Below are 16,972 nucleotides of genomic sequence, written 5' to 3' on the forward strand. Positions count from 1 at the left end.
TAGGAATATAAAGGTTATTTTTATGTTCCCGTTATAAAAATCACTTTATACTACACTGTATAATAACTTTTATTAATAAATTATTAAAAAATATTATATAATTCTTAAAGGATCATTAGTAATTATATTCAAATAGCTAGAAATATAAGATAATGTTTACTAACTAACTTATTACTGTAAACAATGATTTACAGACAATTTCAATGTAAATTTAAATTCTTACAAATGTCATTACACTTTCAATTCATATGATCAGCACTTTTTGAAAATCTACAAATGTCATTAAACTTCAGTTCATATATATCCTAATGCACTATTTTACATTTACAAATGTACAAAATGCAGAAATTGTGTTTGGTAGCTATGAGTGATGTGAGTGTTCAACAGAAAATTTAACAATATAAGAATGACTGGTGGTCCCACTTTTATATTAGGTGTCTTTAAATATGTACTAGCGTCAAAAAATGTAAAATAAATTGTTAGGTATATGTACTTATGTTCCAGTTCTATTGCAAAACACTGTTGCTGCTATTGAGGTGTGATACGGGTGATATGCGGGTAAGGTTAGGGCAGGTTTGGTGATACGGGTAGGTTTAAGGGTTTGGTTAAAGGGATAGTTCACCCCAAAATAAAAAATTAGCCCATGAATTAGTCAAAACGGCATTGTCGTTTAAATGAACGGGTAAAAATGCATTTTTACGTTTTCAGTTGCCGTTTTGGGTGCCTGAAAACTTTTGAAAATGGGTTTCAAAGTGCAAGTTTTTGAAAACGGTCTTCGGGTAAACAACAAAAACGCGAATCTCTGAAGACAATGACGTCATGCACATTCGTATTACGTGTTCAGTCTATAGTGTTCCGTCGCCATCTAATGGCGTGGCATCAGAATACAGCGTTTTTATTCGTTTTCGTTTTGCGGATCCGTGTGAATTGGGATCGTTTTGACAAAGGTGTCGTCTGTATGCGGAAAACTCGAAGGAAAAACTTCTCAGTTAAGCATATCGTTGTCGTGCAAACGTACCCTTGGTCTCGCTCTCTCTTATAATACTATAGGCTATTTATGACTTTCCTGAAGCAGCCTTTCTAGTTTCTAGTTCTAAAGTGACGTTTTTGAATTACGAAGGTTTGGGTGTATCAGTCTTTGTTTTTCCTTATTTATTTACCTACTCTTGTCGAACTGTTGTATAAAAGCACAATCCCAGTCTTGCAATATATTATGCATACAGACGCCACTTTAGACAAAGATAAAATGTTCAGTGAGACAAGTGATGCAAAGTCATATTATTGAAACAAGTCCAGTAAGCCAGAACCACCATTGCGTTGATCAATATTTTATTAAGGCATTTCCATTACAGAGGATTTGTTAATGGCATCATCTATAATTCTTTCATATATACAATCTCAGGTGAAACCCTATTGCATTTTGGTGTGTCACTCTCATTAAGTAATATAAAAGAAAGCGAGATGATGCCACAATGTTGCTAACATGGAAGATAATGTGAATTAAAAACCATTGTAAATCTTGTTGTATTGAGTTAACACATCACTAAATTATGACACATGATCAATTAATGTGTTTTTGATGTCAGCTTCAGCAGTCTTTGAATGTCTGGTTCAATATTGATAGTCTTAAACTTGCTACTGTATCTCTTGAAGGGTTCACCCTCTGGCCCAATCAGAAACTTTTCAAAATTCCATGAAATATCATTCCGACTGATGGGATTCCAGACCAGATATTTGGGGTCCTGCATAAGTGACATAGGATCATCATCTGGATAAGGAAGCTTGTCTTTCAAGTAGGAAAAGACAGGATGTGTATCATTCCCATTTACAACACACTTTTCAAAAATGGTGAACGCAGGCTTATACCCTTCACCTGGACGTACATACTTCAAGGAGTTGAGAATTTCTGCATCAGTGCAGTTCTCCTGGAAAATGGCAAAATGGAAAAAGTAGGGAGAATTCAGTGATTACAATTACAATTAAAATTATGTACAATATTCCTACAAAGTTCTTCATCACTACTAGTAACAGCTTGAATGGTTACATTTACCATTTATATGACACTGAGCCCACAAGTAAAACACATATGTAGAACTAAGTGTAACTAAAATAGTGAGTAAAAGCTGAGTTGCACGTCCTCATTTACAAACCTGGTATCCAAACTGGTTGCAGGGAAAGCCCAGGACCACAAACCGGTGAGGATATCTGCTCTGGAGCTCATTAAGCTGGAGATAGTCCTGGGTGGTCGTCCCTCAGAGTGATGCCACATTTTCTATTAGTACCACTCGTCCTCTGAAAATATTGAAATCAATTGTATCTCCTTCCAGCGTAGATGCGCGTAGATCATAAAAAGTTTTAGCTATAAATGTCATGTTCAGTCTTGCTCTCCTCTTCACAATGACATAAGCCGTGTCTTTTTCTACAATAATGTCGACAAAACAGGTCATGTGATGTCATGTATAATGCATGCCAGGTGTCTTCCACAGATATGTGATACTCAACCTTTTGTAAAGGTAACGGTCTTAAAATATGGAATTAAAGACTGGTGCAATGAAACAAACAATGTAGTTTTGAATCCTGAACTTTTTGCCTGAACTATTATTAAATTTAGCTAGAATAATACAAAGTATTCATAAAACATTGAAATGGAAAGGCCTGATACAGATCAAATAAAACTCCATTGAGCTCTGTGGAAATTTTTAGCAACCGTATCAGTTGCTGGGATATATTTTATTAATGATGTCTCTGTCTCCATTTCTTTGAACGTTATAAAAAATGGATGACTGCACAGGTTAATCTTCTTTAGAGTGCCTAGATCTTTCATGCAGTGTAGTGAATAAGGAGTCACTTAATTGCTCCTGTTAATGTTTTTGTTTTATTTAATTTTTTTATATTAATTTCTTTGGAAATAGGTCAAAGCGTGGTGCAAATATGTATGCAGGGTTTCAGTTTCATGACCTTTTTGTAGAAATTAGTACCACTGCTTCCTAATCAACATCTTCAAGTTTACTAGACAGCTACTGGCCAATGAGTTTGAAAAGGGTTGAAGCTAAACTCTGCAGGAAATTGGATCTTAATTTCCAGGGGAGATATAGAATTGAATTGTATTTGATTTAAAATGTTCAAATTTGTATTTAAGTTCTCCAAATGTGGTTTAATACGAATACCAATGGATCTGATGCTTTTAGGTTTGCTCTCATACAAAGGAGTAAATTGTGGGTTGAAGACATATAGGCTGGATTGGTTTTATTTGCCTTTATTTTGACAGCATATTGAAGTGAAAGCTTCAATCGTCTATTTTGAAGGGAAGGTTGGCTTCAATGTACAAACTTTGCACTGGCGAAGTATAAATGCTCCCAATGCAAGTCGTAAGCCCTGATGATGTACCGAGTCAAGCATCTGCTTATATGATTTTCTGGCAGAGTCATATATTATGCTTCCATAGTCCAGATGAGAACGAATTAGTGTTCTATAGAGTCTCAAAAGAACAATGTAATCTGCTCCCCATTTTGTTTTTGCCAATACTTTCATTATATTCATAGTTTTAAGAGTTGTTTTTTAGTTATTTCAAATGAGGAATGAAAGTAATTTTGTTGTCAAATAGAAGACCCAAGTACTTGATTTCCTTAACAACATTAATCAGTTCTCTATTAATGAAGAGTTCTGGATCATGATGAAGGGATCTCTGGATACAGAAGTGGGTACAGACTGTTTTTGATTTAGAGAACTTGAATCCATTTTCAACTGACCTCTGATATATTTTGTGAATACATAACTGCAGTTGCCTTTCTAGAATACTAACACTTGATGGCTGCTCTGTTAAGTCTTCATTGTCGGTTAGGAACCTGGGTGTGCTCTTTGATACCAATCTTTCATTTGTAAGTCACGTTTCTAGCATCTGTAAAACCGCATTCTTCCATCTTATAAATACATCTAAATTACGTCATATGCTCTCATTGACAAATGCGGAACAGTTACTTCATGCATTCATGACCTCAAGGCTAGATTATTGTAATGCTCTACTGGGTGGTTGCCCTGCACGCTTAATAAACTTGCTGCTGTGTTTTGGACCAGCTGGAGTTTGAGCTATTACCAGAACCAGGAAGTATGACCATATTAGCCGCATTCTGTCAACACTGCATTGCCTTTTAAACATTGTATACATTTTAAAATCTTGCTAATTACTTAAAAAGTAATACTTGAGCAAGCTCTTAATGCATTATAGTCCTTCACGTCGATTGCGATCTCAAAATTATGTCCAGTTGATAATACCTAGAATATCAATCTACTGCTGGCGGTAGATCCTTTTCCTATTTAGGACCTAAACTTTGGAACAGTCTTCCTAGCATAGCTCGGGAAGCAGACACACTCTCTGTTTAAATCTGGACTAAAAACACATCTCTTTAACCTGGCATACACAACACATGATCAACTTCTATAATTCAAATCAGTTAAATTATTGTTAGGCTGCATGAACGGTCAACCGGAACCGGGAAAACTTCCCTTAATACCTGATGTACTCGTTACATCATTAGAATAATGGCATCTACGCTAATATTAGTCTCCGCTTATGCCGAGGTTAACTGTAGTCAGTTGGATCCGGGACATATCCAGATCAGATGATGGACATGCGCCTAGACATGACCAATACGCAGTCCTGAAGTGTCAGCAGAGACAGTGTCAACTTGACTATCCCCTGCGAAGGCCTCATCGACAGTTTTTTTCCTCTGTACATATGAAAAATGTTATCAAAATGATTCCCGTTCAAAAACTTATTTACATAAACCCATTTCAAAGTTGGCATTCTCAGGCCACCAAAACTCTGTTGTCATGTAAGCGAACAGGCAGAGCACATTAAAAGATTTCCGTTTCAGTTGAAAACTGTGTCGTGTAAGCGCCATGATTTTTACAACGGAAATTAATCAATCAAAACCTTATTTAAGATGGGCAATGACTTTCTTTTAGAGCTACTGTTCAGCCAAAACAATCTTGTTGCACTATTTTCCTGTTATCACTGTAAAGCTGCTTTGAAACAATCTCATCAAAGCTTTGTAAAAAGCACAATATAAGATTTTTTTTTATTACAAACATAATACATTTAGTCTCTGGATTATTGAGCTCATAATCACTGCATGCTAACTGGCTATGCTTTTAAAAGTTGTTTTAGATTAAGCCAATTAAACTTAATGAATCTCAAATGCATCTAATTTAATTCAGTCAAGTAGCAACAAGAAATACTAACTTAAAAATCTAATGTGTGATTTTTCTTGTTTCTCCTACATAGCAATGAAAATAACTACAAACTTAATGGTAACTTTTTGTGAACTCTATTGCTTCTCAGATTCTTCAATCAAAAGCTGGCATTTCAGACACAGATGAGATTGATTGCATCCGAGGCTCAGTTCACAATTTATTTAAAGAGCACCTATTATGGAATTTTGAAATTTACCTTTCATGTAGTGTGTAACATAGATCTAAGTGAACAAAAACATCCTGCAAAGTTTGAAATATGAAAGTGCACTGTATATAAAGTTATTGTCTTTCAAAAGTAAGAGTCGACTCGGAGTCATTTTTATGAATCGTTAGAAGACCGAAGCTTTTTCTCTGACTAGATGACGTCAACTTGTCAAGTTATTTGAATACAATACGCCCACTTATTGCGCTCCAAGGCCAGGGAAAACTTGAAAACATGGCGACGAGACGCTGTGTTCTGAAGTGCGACTCAAAAGCCAACTTTTTTCATCTGCCCAAGGAGCAGCATTTGAAGACTAAGTGGCTAAAATATATAACTATACCACAGAAGTATAGTCCGAGCCTTGTGCTTTGTTCGCGCCATTTTGAAGACGATTGCTTTACCAACTTAAATGCAATCAAACTTGGATTCGCGAGCTGGCTGATATTGAAGGAAGGTTCAGTTCCAAGTGTATTTGCATCAGCTTCCTCCTCCGTATCACAACCTGTGAATGTTATTAATAATTGTTGCTTTTATGTTTTATGTAGCATGCTTAATAATTATTTTGTTTGTTGTGTACGCACCGTTTAGCTTCTAGGGGCCTGTTGCACAAAAGTAGAATTAAGACATCCGGGATAAATGACTCAGCTGAGCTCAATGAATCCAAAACATGTGCGTCCAGGCTTAATTGGTTGCACAAAGACCAAGCCAGGATGAGCAGACACGGATTCATTAAGCCAGGTAAACCAATCCTGGATAAGTGCGCGCTCACGGCTCACTCAAATAGACCCCGCCACAGATCACAGATTAACTGATTTACCATGGCAACTAGAGCCGCGTACTTTTCCCCGTCGGAAGCGCAAATCCTCATGGAGGCATACGAGGAGGTAAAAGATATAATTAAGAAGAAGGCAACACCGCCACAGTGATAAAGCAAAGAGAAAAAGCGTGGCAAAGTATTGCAGACCGCCTGAATGCGTAAGTAGTGCAGAATTACACACTCACCGCTCCGCTGAAACATCACAATTACAATTCAAATATTTAATTCACATCTCCAAAAACGCATTTGTACTGTAATTATGAAACGGTTAAATTTTTAATTGAAATGCACTGCAGATATGAGTGAAATTGTGTAAAGTAACTCCATCACACTGTATAAAGCTATGATAAATTATTATTAAAGCCCTACATTATTATTTAACGTTACTACGCTCAGTACGGTTTAATCTTAGCCGTTGTACTCTGCTTCTTATGTTGTCCACTGTTTTTTTGTGTGTTTCTCCTGCTTTTATTAATGTAAAGCTGCTTCGACAGAATGAAACAATTGTGAAAAGTGCTATATAAATAAAATGTAATTGAATAAATAGATGAGCTATAATAATAATCACTTTAATTTATATAGCGCCTTTCAAAGGACCCAAGGTCGGTTGCTCACTGCACTGCAAAAATGTCTTTCTTACTTAGTATTTTTGTCTTGTTTTCAGTAAAAAAAAAATATCTAAAAAAAATCTTCAATATTTTCTTGAGCAAAATTACCTAGGAAAATAAGCAAAAAAATCTGCCAGTGAAACAAGAGAACTTTTCTAAAATTAAGTGTTTATGGAAAAAGTAAACTTATTTCAAGAGAATTTTTCTTATTATATTGACAGATTTTTTTATTTTTTTTGCTTGTTTTAAGCACACATTTACTTAAAGTTTATATTTTTTGTCTAAACTATAAGGAAGGAGAGGGCCCAGAGTGCCACCAGCCATGGACTGGGACAATCCGGCAATCTTCCCTGATGACGACAGTGGTCGGCTGCTGAGGGACCAATATGTGTTGAATTATTTTAGTTAGTATGTGTGCTTTCAATTTTGGTTAAATATGTCCTGCGGTGGCAGAGGAATTTGTTTTTTTTTGGGTTCGTTTTTTTTACTAATTTGGCCTCTTATGATGTTTGTGCGGTATACTGTGTGTAATACAAGGCTGCAGGGAGGCTACTGCATCCATTCATTTGTCTGTTCAGTTGATGTGTATGGATTTGTCCTGCATTAATTTAGTGTGCAGACATGCAGGGTGTGTTATATACAGACCTTTGAATGTGTATGTATCATTTTGTATAATATGCTTTGATTCTGTGCTTTCCATCTTGTAGACTGTGACTTCAGTTTCGAAAGGAGCTGATGGTTTACCTGCTTTGTTTTGTCCTTATTCAATAAAGGAACATAATGTTACACATTGTGTTTTTATATTCATATGGAATGTGTATTGGTTTATATGACAGAGTACTAGGGCCACACTGAAGAAAAAGGATAAAGTCATACATTTATGAGGCTGGTTCTTTCTGCAGAAAAGCTACATATTCTTTTTACAGTTTTGATACTTATGACAATGTGATACTTAATATTCTGGCACATCAGCATGTCTTTGTTTATGAAACCATACTGAAGTACAATTTCACGAAATGCCCCACATCTGTCATTTTAACAACTGTCCTCCTTTAAAACAACTGGTTACAATATTATGACTTGTCGTCTTTTTTTTCCTCTGTGGCCCTAATATTCTATCATTTTATATATAGCCTTATAGTCTATGGGAAACTGTAAATTATCTAATGATAGCAACATCATCTAAAAATCATTATTTATCCAAAATCATTGAAATTAATGATCACAAACGTTTAAATAATGACAGTGGGTCTAGTTATATGTGATAATGTATAGTGAGCAGTGAAATAACTATTGGTTTCCATTTGTGGGGACTGCTGACTGACATTAGGGATGAGATTAAATAGATCCTGGAATTTAGCCTGGTCTGGAGCAGGCTAGCTCCACAGAATAAATCTCCATGGTAATTTATACCATAACATATCCTCCTGCCCCCTATCCAGCTTTAGTGCAACCGGATTACGGATCAATTGAGCCAGGATCACCAAGATATCCTGGCTTAATCCCTTATCCTAGTTTTGTGCAACAGGCCTCAGGTCTTCAATGACAATTGTATTGATATATGTGAAGTGTTTGTCGTTGTTCTCGGAGTTGTCTTAAAGAATAGAGTAATACCTCGTAGCTGCATTTATTAACGTAACTGCATTTTTTTTTTTTGTAAAAACGTTATGTTTATGCATCGGGCTAATGCAAACAAAGACTGATTGTGCTTTTACAATATGAACTCTGGGCTATGCTCGCTAACATAACATTAAATTATTCATCTTATTTTTAGTTTTTTACTACAAACTACAAAGCAGTGGACTATAATCATTATTATAACACAATGTGATTGATAAAAGCATCATTGTACTCCGTGTTAAACAATAAGTATTATCTCTGTAAACACTGCTGGGTCATCTGACCAATCAACGCAGATTAGCGTCGCGCAAAGGAGGGGTTTGAAAAATGAGTCGTTGAACGAATCATTTGGGAGTCGGTAAGCAAATCAGGTAAAAATAAATGCATATTATACGACAACAAAAGTGTTTTTGGTCATTGCATGCATGTAAAACTGTTGTTGGGGACTCCCTAAACAACATTAGGAACATTTTAAATGTCATAATAGGTGCCCTTTAAATTTTTTATTCACACAAATGTTAACATTTAAACATAATCTGACAATCTTTCAGTATACAGAAGCTTACCCACTCTCATTTGGCACTTGACAAGTTTCAAATTGTAGCCTTACAGATAGAACATACTGTAGTATTTAACTGAAATAACACAATTGTTCATAATGTTTAGAAATGACAATTAATTAAAAACATTTTTTTACCACTTACAAAAACACTTGGACCATACAGTTTTGTGCTCCAGTATAGCAGAAAAAAATATTTATTAGAAATAAATGTTCATTAGGAAACTGGACAAATGTAATGGATCAGAATATATCAAAAGTTATGACAACATCTGCTCTGTTAGAAATATAAACAACCAAGAACCTCTGATCTGAGAGGATGGAAGACTTTAGTCCATTGGAAGGAATCCTATGTGGACTGCCACAAACTGAAAATTAATAATTACAAAATTAATAATTACAACTGTATTAAAAGATGTACCATTTTATGGATGCATTTTGATGCGATTATTACATACCCCAATAAAAGTGTCTCATTTAAAAAAGTCCAATAACCTCTCCACTCTCAGTGTTAAGATCAATGTCGTAGAAACATGGTCGAGTAGGAAGGCCAGGAATAGTCGGCATCTGCATACAATTATGAACATTTAGTTTACATGGTACCAATCACATTAGAACTACTGTGTTTTTACATAACTTTTCATTCATTCCTTTATTCAATCTGTAATTATTTAAACAATTAGGAGGGGTTGAAAAAAATAGAAGCATATTGTTAGAAATTTCCATATTACGCTACTTACTGTGCCAACCAGTGGGTAGAGAAAGCCTGCCCCTACACTGGCACGAATGTCACGAATCGGAAGAACAAATCCAGTGGGGACGCCTTTCTTTTCAGCATCATGTGACAGAGACAGATGAGTTTTTGCCATGCATATGGGTAGATTTGAAAAACCCTTGAGGGAGACAAAAAAGCTGTATAAACATAATGGCACTCTCATGTTTAAGGTTATCTAATGAGACACAAAAATTCAAAGTTCAAAATCCCACCCTCTTTACTTTACAGGGTACAATCAATCTGCCATTCATACCTGTTTGCTATACAGGTCCACCTTTTGCTGGGCATCTGGGAGGAGTTCAATGTCATCTGCACCATAGATCTTCTGCGCAATGATTCTGATCTTGTCTGCAATGGGTAACTAAGATAACAACAAAAATAAATAAGCAAATGGTGTGTGAATGGGTTCATTGGTAAAATATGGCAGTAGAGTAAACCCTCTAATATTGTGTAAAACATGCCTCCCTGCAAATTTGTTTTATTTATAAAAATAATAATAATGCTACAACACTAATATTCTTATTTATTTACCTTAATGTCGTAAAGAAATTTGAAGCTGCTGGGTAAATCTGCTGCTTGTTGTACTGCTCTGGCCAGATCTACAGCCCCGGCGCCCCCATCAGCCCAATGAGAGCAATGCACAGCATCAAACGCTCCTGCCTCTTTGGCTAGTTTACAGATCAGATCCAGTTCAGCCTTTGTGTCTGTCCTGCAAACATGAGACAGCAATATTTAGTTTGAACAGCATATTAGCTATACAGCGGTATGATATACATTGTCTATGCAGAAAATAAAACCCATAATTCCTAAATGATGCTCAATATAATTCAATATCACCTTTACTCAAAGAAATAAATTAGTCACAGTCAAACCTGCTGTTGGCTTAATTTTAACAGATGGTAATTTAGTCAGATTAATCATGTATGGCCTTCAATCATATTTACTAAGAGCAATGTTTTAATTGTGTGTTGTCTGTGTACATGTGCAATCTGATGTCTTTGGCCATTGCATCTTAACAATCCTGACATCTGCCCATCTTGACAGCTCTTCTTGACATTCATGAGACGTAACAAATGTCCATTACACATACAATTTGTAAACTGAATGATTCAATCACGACACAGATCTGGTTCACAATGATCCAGTTGCAGCAGTAAACGGCATACTGAAGGTAAACTTTCAGTGAACTTAAATGAGACTTTAAATGTGCTGTTGTTTTTTACACAAAATATTGTACCGTTTCAGAAGACCTATTTTTGGGTTAGCTATTCCTTCAGAAGTGGTTCAAGTTTGAAAAATGTGTCTTGAGACTGCTACATTTTATTTGTTATCCACTGGGCTCTGTCTAGCTATTTTTAAATGCAAGGCATCATGTGTGTTATTAGGGCAAAAAGCACATTATTTTGGTTACTTACATTTTTCAACCATCTCTGTCCATCATAAACTATTATAGAACTGTGACCAAACTACTATAAGACAGATATATTTATCTTGAGTATCTATACTCATAGGTTTATTTAGCAGATGCAGTCTTACTTGAAAGCATTGACAGCTACAACTACTGGAACTCCAAAAAGCTGAGCGTTCTCCACTTGTTTCCTCATGTTACTACAGCCGGCTTCCAGCAGTGCCAGATTCTGTAAGAGTTCAAACCAGTTTCATCAGAACCACATCGTACAATGATGAGTACATAACAAAAAAAAAAACACTCAAGGTGCGTCCCAAATCGTGTACTTGTGCACTATTCTACGTCATTTTGTAGTATAAATAGTGTGAGTAGTGCGTTCACACTGAAAATTCTAAAAAGAAAAAGTGCACTTAAATACCCGGATGATGCACTTATTTTAACCGAAAAAACAGCTTTAATTACATAGTGGAGGGGGAGGGCTCAGACTCCGATGTTGAAAGACAAAATAAACTTTAAAAAAAAGTTAATGCACTACACGGTTGAGTACATAGTGCGTCATTTGGGACACAGCTTCAGACTAGAGGTATTCTCTCAAGTCTTGAGTCATTTGCAAATGTTGACACTTTCCATCTCCCCAACTAAAGAGCACGCCATTTAGAACTGGCCCTGTTTCAATTAATTAAAGGGATATTTCACCCCTAAAAATTAAGTCATCATTTACTCACCCTGGTGTTGTTCTAATGCCGAATGCCCTACTTTCTTTTACGGACCACAAAAGGAGAATACTTTTTTTTATAGAATATAATTTTTTTAATCCTGCTCGCGCTCATCCATATAATGGCAGTGAATAGTGACCAGCATCAATCTTTTTAGAAAAGACGCGAATGATTCCATGCAACACGTGAAATTTTATTTAAAACGAAATTTAATGTATTTAACGATATTCTTGACCTTGGCCGTTGGTCTTCTCTGCACGACGAGCACATTCGTGAGACTCGATAAGCACCGCAGTCCACTCGGTCTCGCCAAGGAAAAATTGTGAGAAATCAAGATGAACAAAAAGTGACATTCTCTGAGGTGAATATCTCCGTTCAGTTTGTCGTAACAAGAAGTCATCGCGTTCATATCGGTCAACTGTCATTCTGACTTTCATCAGACATTTGGACTTGAAATAAGACACGGGTGCTTTTGGGGATTTCTAGGCATTGTATTTCATGTCTTGTTTTTGTTACATGGGATCGTTCTGTGATACTTTTGCATCTTTTTTTTTAAAAAGCTTGATGTTGGTCACTATTCACTGCCATTATATGGACAGGCACGAGCGGGACATTTCTTAATTCTCATTTTGTGGTCCATAGAAAGAAAGAAATATAAGAGCATACAGCATTAAAACAATTCACCAGGGTGAGTAAATGATGACTTCATTTTCATTTTAGGGTGAACTATCCTTTTAATGTCAATAATCCAATGTTCTGGAGTGACTCGCTCTCATATTTAAATGTAGCTGGCACTCTCAATTTTACAGTGTTTATGTGGCCTTTCTTGAGTGGTACACTGAGGGAAAATAATTACATTTTTAAGCAGATAAATGCATAGACAAACAGCTATAAAATCAAACATTTGGTATATACATTATGACCAAAATCTGACATCATGCTATGAGTAATTTTATATTATATGGTAATGGTATACACTATTGATCAAAAGGTTTAGAACACCTCCATTTTTCAAATTTGTATTAAAGGAACACTCCGACTTTTTGGGACTTTAGCCTATTCACCTTATCCCCCAGAGTTAGATAAGTCCATACATACCTTTTTCATCTCCGTGCGTGCTATAAGTCTGTTTGACGCACCCACCGCTAGCCTAGCTTAGCACAAAGACTGGATGTAAATGGTTGCAGCTAGCATACTAATCCAAATAAGTGACAAAATAAAACAAACATTTTCCTATTTACATGTTGTGATTTGTATAGTCACAGAGTGTACAAAAAACAAAGTCACATGAGACACAGACATATTTTAACTGTATAAATACTGGGAACTATATTCTCTGAAGGCGAAGCACTGCTACTTGCTACTAGCAGTGCTTCGCCTTCAGAGAATATAGTTCCCAGTATTTATACGGTTAAAATATGTCTGTGTCTCATGTGACTTTGTTTTTTGTACACTCTGTGACTATACAAATCACAACATGTAAATAGGAAAATGTTTGTTTTATTTTGTCACTTATTTGGATTGGTATGCTAGCTGCAACCATTCACATCCAGTCTTTGTGCTAAGCTAGGCTAGCGGTGGGTGCGTCAAACAGACTTATAGCACGCACGGAGATGAAAAAGGTATGTATGGACTTATCTAACTCTGGGGGATAAGGTGAATAGGCTAAAGTCCCAAAAAGTCGGAGTGTTCCTTTAACATTTCTGAAGTTTAATGTTAAAATTAAAGCATTATAATTAATGGAATTGTTATGTTTAATAAAAATGTAAATAAAAACATTTGCGGCATTCTTTCTACAATAATAATAATAAAATAAAATAAACTACACTTGACTTGCTTAAATTTCCATAACTAAATGGTGTTTTTTGACACCAGCGAACATCACAATAGTCACCTTTCCTTGGAAATTCTATCCAAATAGGTTACTATACATTTTCATACAAATAGACCATAGGCCTACATACAGTGGGGTTTTGGACAACCTCACCATAAATCCTTTTTCTTCTCAGCATAAATTCATTAAAGCTTGGTTAGCAAATGAAGACTAGCAATAATTATATCTGATGACAAAATCTCAATTTATACAAGCCACAGTCACACAAAATGACAAATGTGTAATGACTGGATTGAATTAATCTCCTCATATTTTAATATATATTAACATAAAAGAATTGTAAACAGCAGAATATTTTGCACATTAAGGCTAGAATACACTGAACAGATTTTAAAATGTTACACGTCAAACACTTGCAAACTTTAAAATTGGTTACAGAGTTACCAGACTTACAAGTCATACCGAACACACGCCTACAGTACATGCGGACTACTTCAGACTACAAATCGGGGCAAAAAATATTAAATATTTATAACAAAAATGCCATTTTGTTAACAGCCAGGTTTGTTCTTTGTGGAAAAAAACAACAACACTGCTGTTTTGTTTACATTTATTTGTTGCGCTTTCTGTAAAATTAATAGAATTGTAATTTTCAAAATGAGATAAATAAAAATAAATCTAATTTAGTTTTTCCAGCCTGGTTGACCACCTAAATGTGCTTACCTTACAAAGCACAAATCTGTATTCAAAATGAACACTGCAATATGTATGTTAAGGTGCTCCTCCACCAATGGATCTGTTGTTTGCTACTGTAGCGAAGATGAACATACAGTAACTTGCTCACACTTTCAATAAACAAGGAAAATCTCTAGACTCAATTACATATGTAATCAAATAACTAATTAACTGTGGAGATGCAGTGGCTGCATTGTCATCTGTATAGACTATTGACTGAACTTATTAATAAAAGTGATTCTTTTTGCAGCTACTTAAATCCCCACTGTAAATACTGACCAGAACACATTTCAAAGGCTACTTTATCTACAAGATCCCAGACTAGCAGGAAAACATGAAAAATCTTACATTACCTCTTCAATATATTCTTTCGGGAGAGGCGCACCTGCAGTGACCTATAGAAAAGATACAAGCAATGCACATTAATGACTCCCTGTATAACATGATATGTACAAGAGGCGAGACAAAATGTCAAACAGCATGAAACTAAATCATGCCAACAATGTTCTTACTAAAAATAATTATTTCTCTTCCACGACACAGTAAAGGGGTTCTTCTCAGACTCACCGTTGGCCCACCTCCATGCATCTTAAGTGCTCGAACTGTGGCAACCAAGACCACAACATGAGGCTTGAGACCAGAGTAGCGACACTTGATGTTGAAAAATTTCTCCATCCCAATATCTGCTCCAAAACCTGCTTCTGTGACTGCAAGAAAACAACAACTAGAGTAAGTCCATGCTTGTGGGATCCTTGACAACATTTTGTACAATTTTGTAAATATTAAATTACTTTTGGTCCGTCTTTTTTATTGACAAAACTTTAGTTTTGACAAATTATATTTACTCTTCATAGATGGATTTAAATTATGACAATAACAAAGTTCTTTCATCTGTGTAACTTACCCACAAATCCCTGAGGTCCAACTAGTTTCAGAGCAATTTTATCAGCCAAGATTGACGAGTTTCCATGTGCAATGTTTGCAAAAGGTCCAGCATGAACAAACACGGGGTTTCCCTAAACAATTGTTCATACAACAGCTTAAGACACAACTCTAAAGCACCAGAGAAAGAAGTGACAGGAAAACAGCTGCAAAACTGAGCTAAGCAACTAGTGGATTTGAGCATGAAGTAGAGAAGATGTTTCTATGAAGCCTTCAAGGCCTGTGTAGCTCTAGGTGATTTACATATCAACTTGAATATAGTACACACAACCCAGGCCAGCTCCTCTTACCTCTAGTGTCTGCATGAGGTTTGGCTTGATGGCATCTCGCATGAGTACTGTCAGAGCTCCACATACTCCCTAAGACACAAGCATTACAGAATCAAAACATGCGCAAAACACTTTTTAACACATTTTAATTTGAGATAAATGAGACATATGACAGCAGCACACCAAATCCTCTGTGGTGACAGGCTGACCACTGCGACTGGTGGCCACCACCATTTTTGCAAGTCTCTGCTTCATGTCCTCCAGACTGGTGGTGAGAGCCAAAACTGCCATAATCTCACTGGCCACAGTGATGTCAAACTGGGCCTGCAAAACAAAACACACAAAGAAAGTTACCGGGCCTGGTCTGCTAACAGAATAAAATAAAATGTTCATCGTTACAATTGATTGCACAGGAATGTTCTGCCCTTTTCAAACTTATCTAGCATCATGTATTGTGTTTACAAAGAAATTACTGCCATTAGCTAGTTACATGGCTTTCTTGGGAAATAATTAAATGTTAAACTATAATAACTTGTTAGTTATTTAAAAAAAAAAGATAACTACGGAGTTCTTATGCAAGGTTCTTCAAACAAGAACACATTTCTTATGCTGTGTTTTTTAATTGGTCTACATATCTGGTGGACATCTTTGTCATATTGCAGTCTTGCGCCACATTACTGCATTACAATGCCAGGTCAAAGTTTGTTGAGATTTTCTGCATTTTTTTTTAGGTGAACTAACTGGCATGGTTTACAGAACAATGTGTCTGTAGTGATGCTGTATTCAAGCCAAAGGAAAGCATTATTCCACTGTACAGAAAAGAGTCAGTACTGGAGGCTCTACCTCAGACAAAAAACATGTGGAAAACAACTTCACTCTGGAAAAAGGGATTTTGTTCCAGCTTTCTATTACATTCTTCCAAAATTTTAATGTTTTAGATTTTCGTTCCTTTAAAGTCCAAAATGTCTTCAAATATCACATTATTCAAGGACCAAATTATGACCTTATTATGGCATACATGTAAAAAGGATCATTTTATGTTCTCGAAACTCCATTGGCCATATTTCCAAATAATATAGAGAAATGTGAATTCCAGTCGCTTCATTTTCCCCAGCTGCCTAAAATGAAAAATGTATTCTGGAGATATGTTATATAAATAAATAAATAGATAAAAATAATTTGCAGTCTGCAAATGCCCATATCTATGAGTGAAAAAATAAATAAACCTAAAGTT

General features: G+C 35.8%; 2 protein-coding genes across 2 annotated transcripts in view; both read right to left on the bottom strand.

Annotated features, from left to right (window-relative positions):
• Positions 1-1,342: 1,342 nt before the first annotated feature.
• On the bottom strand, positions 1,343-2,522 carry gpx2 (glutathione peroxidase 2). Its single transcript, XM_079632276.1, has 2 exons — positions 2,151-2,522; positions 1,343-1,925 (listed from the first exon to the last, which is right to left on the bottom strand). The coding sequence occupies exons 1-2, from the start codon at positions 2,445-2,447 to the stop codon at positions 1,566-1,568; spliced, it is 657 nt and encodes a 218-aa protein (XP_079488402.1). The 5' UTR covers positions 2,448-2,522; the 3' UTR covers positions 1,343-1,565.
• A 6,451-nt stretch (positions 2,523-8,973) lies between these two features.
• Positions 8,974-16,972, bottom strand: part of mthfd1b (methylenetetrahydrofolate dehydrogenase (NADP+ dependent) 1b) — a 28,735-nt gene continuing 20,736 nt past the window's right edge. The window contains exons 18-28 of the mRNA XM_079632224.1: positions 15,922-16,062; positions 15,760-15,828; positions 15,432-15,543; positions 15,095-15,234; positions 14,881-14,922; positions 11,371-11,471; positions 10,366-10,543; positions 10,088-10,195; positions 9,800-9,952; positions 9,518-9,626; positions 8,974-9,427 (exon numbers count right to left, since the gene is read on the bottom strand). Of these exons, the coding sequence (XP_079488350.1) occupies positions 9,537-9,626; positions 9,800-9,952; positions 10,088-10,195; positions 10,366-10,543; positions 11,371-11,471; positions 14,881-14,922; positions 15,095-15,234; positions 15,432-15,543; positions 15,760-15,828; positions 15,922-16,062 (1,134 nt within the window). The 3' untranslated portion in view covers positions 8,974-9,427; positions 9,518-9,536. The remainder of the gene's footprint in view (positions 9,428-9,517; positions 9,627-9,799; positions 9,953-10,087; positions 10,196-10,365; positions 10,544-11,370; positions 11,472-14,880; positions 14,923-15,094; positions 15,235-15,431; positions 15,544-15,759; positions 15,829-15,921; positions 16,063-16,972) is intronic.

Source organism: Phoxinus phoxinus, assembly GCF_949152265.1.
Source record: "Phoxinus phoxinus genome assembly, chromosome: 13".
Taxonomy (NCBI): Eukaryota; Metazoa; Chordata; class Actinopteri; order Cypriniformes; family Leuciscidae; genus Phoxinus; species Phoxinus phoxinus.